The 7,409-nt window shown below is 52.4% G+C and overlaps 1 protein-coding gene across 1 annotated transcript in view; it reads right to left on the bottom strand.

Annotated features, from left to right (window-relative positions):
- Positions 1-6,899, bottom strand: part of LOC144669345 (transcription intermediary factor 1-beta-like) — a 94,851-nt gene extending 87,952 nt beyond the window's left edge. The window contains exons 1-2 of the mRNA XM_078531708.1: positions 6,860-6,899; positions 6,210-6,353 (exon numbers count right to left, since the gene is read on the bottom strand). Of these exons, the coding sequence (XP_078387834.1) occupies positions 6,210-6,353; positions 6,860-6,899 (184 nt within the window). The remainder of the gene's footprint in view (positions 1-6,209; positions 6,354-6,859) is intronic.
- Between the last annotated feature and the right edge of the window lie 510 nt (positions 6,900-7,409).

Below are 7,409 nucleotides of genomic sequence, written 5' to 3'. Positions count from 1 at the left end.
GACACTTAAGCTTTCTTCCCCCCCACCTCCTCCCCACTTCCCTTCCCTTTATTTGGTGTTATCTATATGTTTGTAAATATATAAAATATATAAATTATTTCACTAAGTTTATGGATTGCATGTAAAAAATTACGTTTATACTTTGAACAATTGTATTTATTAATCTTGAATTTACATATTGCTACTGTTTGTATTAACTTATTGTATCTGAAATATATTATTCTTCACTTGTTATGTGTTTCGCTGTAATCAGTAGGCTTTTCCAAGTAATGTCCGGGCGAAGCAGGGTTAGAGGTCAGAGGTTAGCTGGACAGAGGTCAGCAGCTGCAGTATAGGCTCCGGGTCAAACCGCTCGCTTTTGAGACGCGGGAGAGGCGGGATGGGTTACAGCGCGAGAGTTTATCTGTGGCCGTGCTGCCCGAGAGACTCGACGTGGAGGTGCTACGGCGCCACAACTGGCGGGAAGGTGTAACTACCGCGTGACACGTTTACATGGCAAGTTCTCTTGTAAACGTGGGCGACGGCCGGAATCCGAGTGACTTCACCAATCGCTGCTGAGATTCGGTACATCTGTCACACCTGTGCAAGTGATGCTGAGCTTATGAATCGAGCCACAATCGTGTTGTGAAGCGACAGATCGATCCTGTGCAGGCCCAAGAGATTTGGAACCAACAGCACCTTTTGATTCTGGCATTGAAAGCTTCAGTAAGTGTCTCTGATCAATTGCGAGTTTTTTCAGTTCATTATCGGTATTGAGAGCAGTGCCCGGGCATGTGTTTTCTCCCTCCTATGTGAATGTTGTCTTCGCCAAACTGAAGAGTGTTGGTGGGAAGGGTACAGAATGCTCTCCAATTCAAACTGCCAGGTCTGGATGTTACAATTGTTTTTTTTTTAATGAGGTTTGTTCCAAATTTTGGATGGAACCTGCCCAGCCCACCTGACAGCCAACACGCTGAGATGGAGCTAGATTTGTACCACAAATCCTAGAGGTGGAAAAGCAAGTGCCTCACCCATCACAACACGCAGGCCTTCTTAATGTTGGCTGTGGCTTGGCAGGTAGCGTTTTCCTCTCTCGGTCAGAAGGTCATGGGTTCCAGTCCCACGACAAGAGACATCAGCACATAGTCCAGTCTGATACTCCCACTGTAGTACTGAGGGAGGTGCCGCATTGTCAGAGGTGCTGTCTTTCAGATGAGATGTTAAACCGAGGCTTCAAATGCACGTAAATGAACCCCTATTCTGAAGAAGAGCAGGGGAACTCTGCCCGGTCCAATATTTATCCCTCAGTCAGCCTCACAAATAAAAGGACGAGCTGGTCATTAACACTTGGCTGTTTGTGGGAGCTTGCTGTGCACAAATTGGCTGTTGTGTTTCCAACATTGACTACCCTTCAAAAAAATATTTCATTGACAAAGAATCTTGCATTTACGTAGCGCTTTTCACAACCACCGAACTTCCCAGAACGAAATGCTTTTGAAGTGTTGTCGCTGTTGCAATGTAGGAAATGGAGCAGCCAGTTGGTGCACAGCAAGATCCCACAAGCAGCAATGTGGTCATGAAGGATAATTTGTTTTTGGGGATGTTGATTGAGGGATAAAGACGCCGGGAAGAACTCCCCTCCTCTTCTCCGAAGTCGTGTCGCGGGACCCTGCACATCCACCAGAGCAGGCAGACAGAGTCCCAGTTTCAGAAAGACAGCGCCTCCGACAGTGCAGCACTGTCTTGGCACTGCGCTGGAGTGTCAGCCGTCGTTTTGGCGCTCCAGTCCTGGAGGGGGTCGTGAACCCCGAACCTCGTGACCCGGAGGCGAAAGTGGACATTGGAGAGGTGCAAATCTTTCTTTTCCTCTCTGCTTTTATTTTGTTTTTGAAAATAGAATTTACAGCACAGAAGCAGGCCATTCGGCCCATCTGCTCCCTGCTGGTGTTTATGCTCTACACGAGCCTCCACCCACCCCACCCCCTCCTCTTCATCTCACCCCATCAGTACATCCTTCTACTCCTTTCTCCCTCATGTGTTTATCCAGCTTCCCCTCAAATACATCGACACGAGTCACTCAACCGCTTCCTGCTCTAGCGAGTTCCAAACTGAAGGAAGTTTCTCCTGAATTCCCCGATTGGGTTTATACTCGTGGCTCCTGGTTCTGGTCTCCCCCACAAGTGGAAGATCTTCTCTCCATCCACCTGATCAAACCCGTTCATTATTTCAAAGACCCCCCTCGGTCCCTCTCTATTGGAGAACAGACCCCCCCCCACCATTCAGTCTCCTTCAATACGGCCTCGTGTTATCGTGGAGAAACCTAGCCTTGGCCTCTGGCCCTGTAGTTCTCTGACCTCTGACCTCATAGACCTCTACAGCACAGAAGGAGGCCATTCGGCCCATCGTGTCCACGCCGGTCAACAAAGATCTGACGACACTAATCCCATTTCCCAGCCCTCAGCCCATAGCCCCGGAGGCTATGACAACTCAAGTGAATATCCAAATACTTATTAAATGTTACAAGAGTTTCTGACTCAACCACCCTTTCAGGCAGCGAGTTCCAGACTCCCACCACTCTCTGGGTGAAAACATCTCTCCTCAACTCCCCGTCTTAGCCTTCTACCCCTTACCTTAAATCTATGCCCCCTGGTTATTGACCCCTCTACTAATGGGTAAATTGCCTTCCTATCCACCCTTTCTGTGCCCCTCATAAACTTACACACCTCTAACAGGTCTTCACTCAGCCTGTTTCCTGCTTGTGACTCTCCAAAGGAAGGTTAAAGATATGGAGCCTCCGACAAATCTTGGCCAATTTAAAATGTTAATGCCTTCTCAGTGTTGCCGGTGGAAAGGGGACCTCTGCTGCCCTCTGGTGGGCTGGCAACATTTCCAGCTGCACATTCAGGACCAGACTTGGGAACGTCACTTTGCGGGAGGATCCCATCAGGTAAGATTTCCCAACTCGAACCACCGATAAACCGATCCTAGACCCGCCTTTCACACCCTCTGTTGACGTCCCCCTCGAACGCCCCTGTCAACAGATTCTCCCCTACCTTGCGCTGTCACCACGACTCCCTGTCTGGCCACTTTAAGGTAAGTGGGTACATCCCAAGGTGCTTCTCAGGAGCACGTCATAAAAACTAAACTTCACACCAAGGGGATATTAGGGCCGGTGGCCAAAAAAGCTTGGTCAAGGAGGTGATGGGTTGAAAGGTCGTGGGGAGAGGGCGGGAAATTGGAGTTGAGGTCAGCCATGATGGTAATGAATGGCGGGGCAGGCTCGAGGGGCTGAGTGGCCTCCTCCTACTTCTTGTTCTTAAGGAGGTAAGTTTTGAGGAGCATCTTGAAGGGGTGGGGTGGGGGGGGGGAGGTGGAGAGGTTTAGGGAGGGAATTCCAGAGCTGAGCCGGCCGGAGGGGAGGAGGAGCTCAAGTGGCCCCGAGTTTAGAGAAGATCTCGGAGGGTTGTAGGGCTGGAGGAGGTTACAGAGCGAGGGAGGAGCTGATGATCGAGGGATTCGAAAACAAGAAAAAGTATTTTAAAATCAAGACATTGCATCTCCAAGCACAGACCTACCCTCATCCATCGTCCACTTCTGCTGATCTGGGCTGATTTCCCCCCTCCCTAACTTCAGGCCCAAGTTTGGCAGCCTCCCCCCTCTCCACCACATCAGAGAACTCCTTACAAACTGGGAATTGAACTTGGGGGGTAATTCTTCCTTTACACTTAAGGGGAGGCATTGTGGCATTGCCATTGGACTCGTAATCCAGAGATCGTGGGTAATGCCCTAGAGACCTGCGTTCAAACCCCATCAGGGCAGCTGGTGAAACCTGAATTCCACATAGAAGCCTAAATGGTGACCATAAATCGATTTTCGTAAAGACCTGCCTGGTTCACTCATGCCCTTTGGGGAAGGGAAATCTGCCATCCTTACCTGGTCTGGTCTCCATGTGACTCCAGACCCACAGCAGAGTGGTTGACCCTGAAGTGGCCCTACCAAGCCAGTTAGGAGATGGCCAATAAAGACTAGCCTAGCCGGCAATGCCCCCATCCCATGAACAAATAGAATAAAATGATCAGAGGTATCTTCTCCTTTAAGCCACCACTTGAAACTTTAGCCGGCTGAGGAAGTTTAGACATTCTCTGTCACTTGCTGGTTTGCTGTTTGCATTTTCAGTGCAGACTAAACTTGTTTGTTTTCAATGGTTTCATTCCTCATTTCAGGCTTAGGGCTCAGAAACAGGCCATTCGGCCATACAGATCCATACTGGCCTTTACCCTCCACACGAACCTCCTTACTTCATCTGGCCAACCCTCACTCGCACATCCTCTCCTGCCTCTTTTTCCTGGATGTGTTTACTGACCTTCCCCCTTAAATGCTATTCGACTCAAATGGCTTCTTGTTGTAACAAGGTCCACAGCCCTCACACCCTTCACCTGGATTATTGACTGGGTTTATTAGCGATCGGACACCAGAGTGGGAAAACCTTCCCCACTATCTCCCTGTCAAACTTATTCAAATTTTATAGACCTCTATCAGGCCATCTTCCCCTGAGAAACAGCCCATCTATTTGTACCCCATCATCAATTTCCCCCAATTACTGGTGCCCTCCCCATTGCCCCCATTTAGCGCTATTATTATGGCACAGAAGGAGGCCATTGGGCCCATCGAGTCTATGCCAGCTCTCTGTAGAGCAATCCAGTCAGTCCCACTCCCCCCCCCGCTCTATCCCTGCAAGTTTATTTCCCTTGGGAACCCGTCCAATTTCCTTTCTGGAATCATTGCTCATCACCACCCTCGTTGGCAGCGAGTTCCAGATCATTACCACCCGCTGCTCTTCCCCACATGCCCCCCCCCACCAGATCTCTTGCCCCAAACCTTAAACCTAATGTGCCCCTAGTCCCAAATCTCCTGTGGGGGCCGGGCAGTGATTTGTCCGCCCTGACATTACCTCATAGGTCAAAGGCTCCGGTGCCACGTTTAACGGGTGCCTGTGGCTGTTTCCTCACTGCAGGCCCAGGCCAGAACTCCTACGTTACCATGGCGACCGAACACGACAAACACCCCCCCCCACCCCGGCTCCACGGGTTGGCGAGGCCTCCCTGGGGATTCTCCTCCGGGCTGTCCGGCAAAGGCGGGAGGTCTTCCCACCTGACCACTCCGGCCTGGGAGGACGTTCCCCAGTGGGTCAGCACCTTTGGCACTCCAAAATAAAGGACTGCCCTCCAGTGCAGGGAGTGAATGAACGATCTGATGCTCTTCGCCAGGGTAAGTGAACCTTCTCCCCACTCCCAAACTCTCACCCTCCTAAGGGCATCAAGCAGTCGAAGGGTTAGAGTCCACAGGGATGCCCCACACACACACACAGCCAGCAGTTGGCCAGCCAGCACTGAATGTCTGCCAGCCACTTCAAGATACCCCATCTCGTGTAAAGATCCTGCACAAATGATGTCTTAATCCCTCACTGGGGAGGGCTCAGCACACGCACACAGCAGGCATGCATGCTTCTGAAGTGCCCTATCGCCCATAGGGCTCCTTGTCAATCCCTCTGTCTCAATGCAGGACAAGCGCGCCCATAATCGGTGGGAGAGGGAGTGAAGACTGGAGGGGTTACCTCGGAGCTGAGGGAACTCTCTTCCTGTGAGGAGCAGGCCACAGAGCTTGCTGGAGAGGAGAGAGATTGGCCTCCCCCGATGAGCCTGTGGGGGCTCCAAGCCGTATACATCGGACAATGACTGTGAGCAACCTGTAGGCCTGTCCATCCTCTCTAATTCTCCCTCCTCTCTAATCCAGCCGCCAGCAAGAAGAGGCTGGAGGGAGTGGGAGGGGGGGAAGAGCTCCAGCCAACGCCTCAGCCCCAGCCCTCAGGGCACCTCCGATGAGGAGGCAGAAGAACCACCCGAGGAAGACCTGGAACCGCGTTCACCTGCGCCCTCGGCCAGCGCAGGTACGCGCACCTCGGTGGGTCCGGGGGTCACCACCTGTTGATCACCTCACGGACACCTGGCCACAGCAGGCGGAGGCAGTGACAGCCGAGGTCTCTGACACTCGAGGGACTGCTGGAGACCAGACCCCCTGCTGAGTCCGAGTGCGAGGACGAGCCTCTAGAATCGGCCCTGAGAGAAATGTTGGAGATGCAAAGACAGGCAGGGGGACATCAGGCAGGGTTGTCAGAGGCCATCGCCAGACTGGAATGAAGGATGGAGGAGTCTGTCCACGTTCTGACTGACGTTGTGGCTCCAGCATGTCAGCGCATCGAGGTCTCCATGGGAAGGGTAGCGGCCACATTGGAAACCCCAGGTCCAGCAGCCTCCCCTGAGCTGGGCCCTTCTCCTCCTCATTCCCATCAAAGTGTTCTCCATTCCTCCTTGTATCTGTAAACACATACAATTAAACAATCAATGGTAGTTCCTCAGGAAGGGTCTCCCTTCACTCACACAGGGCGAGAATGCAGTCTCCAGCCCTTGACTTTCCCTCAGACTGCACATCGCATGCCAAGGTCACCCCCTTTGCAGGACAATACCATCCAGGCGGGCGATGTGTGCCTGAGCTTTCCCCTCGGATCCGACCGCGCATTCACAACCAGGGTCTTCATTAGGTTCAAAAGACCCTAGTGGGAGGAGCCCCTGTCGGTCTTGTGTTGCTTGCCTTCGAGTGGCCTTTGCAATAACTATGGGTACCCAGTCCTGATTGCAAACCTGGCGCCTCGAATGCCATGGCCAATGGACTGGCAAGATGGAGGCTTGGTGGGCCCATGCTGCCTCTGGGCAGCAGGTGTGGCCACTGATTTTTTTGACCCGGCGTCCATTCCGACGTGCCTCTGTCAGGATCAGATGCCAGTTAAGACTATCTGCAGCACCTAAACGTAATGGATTCTCACCTGGTTGCACACCATGAGTGAAGGAGCCAAGCTCACTCATTGTGCATGGGGCCCTCGAGTCCAGCCCACAGCTGAGCCACGCTATCCATGGTTTGAACAAGACAGTGTAGGGTGACCTTCAATCGGCCAGGATTTGCTGTGCTGAACTCCCCCCTGCACATCCTGAGAGCCCCCTCCCCGACCGATCAATTTTTCTCATTAGTTTTTACAAACGGCATCTCTGTAAGATGATGGTGCTGCTGACATTCATCTGGGAGACCAGGTTCCAACCTCCCCTTACCACCCACCAAGTGCTTCCCACCCTCCTCCATCCTCACCGCCTCTTCATTCCCCTTCCTCCTCCCACTACCCAGCCTCCCTCTGTTACCCTTGAACCCATCATTATCCACGTGACTATTCCTGTTCTCCCCCATGCCCTTTGTCAACCTGACCACTCCCCCACCCTCCCCTTCTCACATGCACCCTGACATCCCAGCACCAGCACCTCCAACCCTGCCCCCCTCGAGAAGGCTATCTAATACCTCCCCCCAACCAATACCCACCCCCGCCA

Source organism: Cetorhinus maximus, chromosome 29 (genome assembly GCF_964194155.1).
Source record: "Cetorhinus maximus chromosome 29, sCetMax3.hap1.1, whole genome shotgun sequence".
Taxonomy (NCBI): Eukaryota; Metazoa; Chordata; class Chondrichthyes; order Lamniformes; family Cetorhinidae; genus Cetorhinus; species Cetorhinus maximus.
Note: the sequence above shows the minus strand (reverse complement) of the source record. Positions and strands in the feature narration are given on the sequence as shown.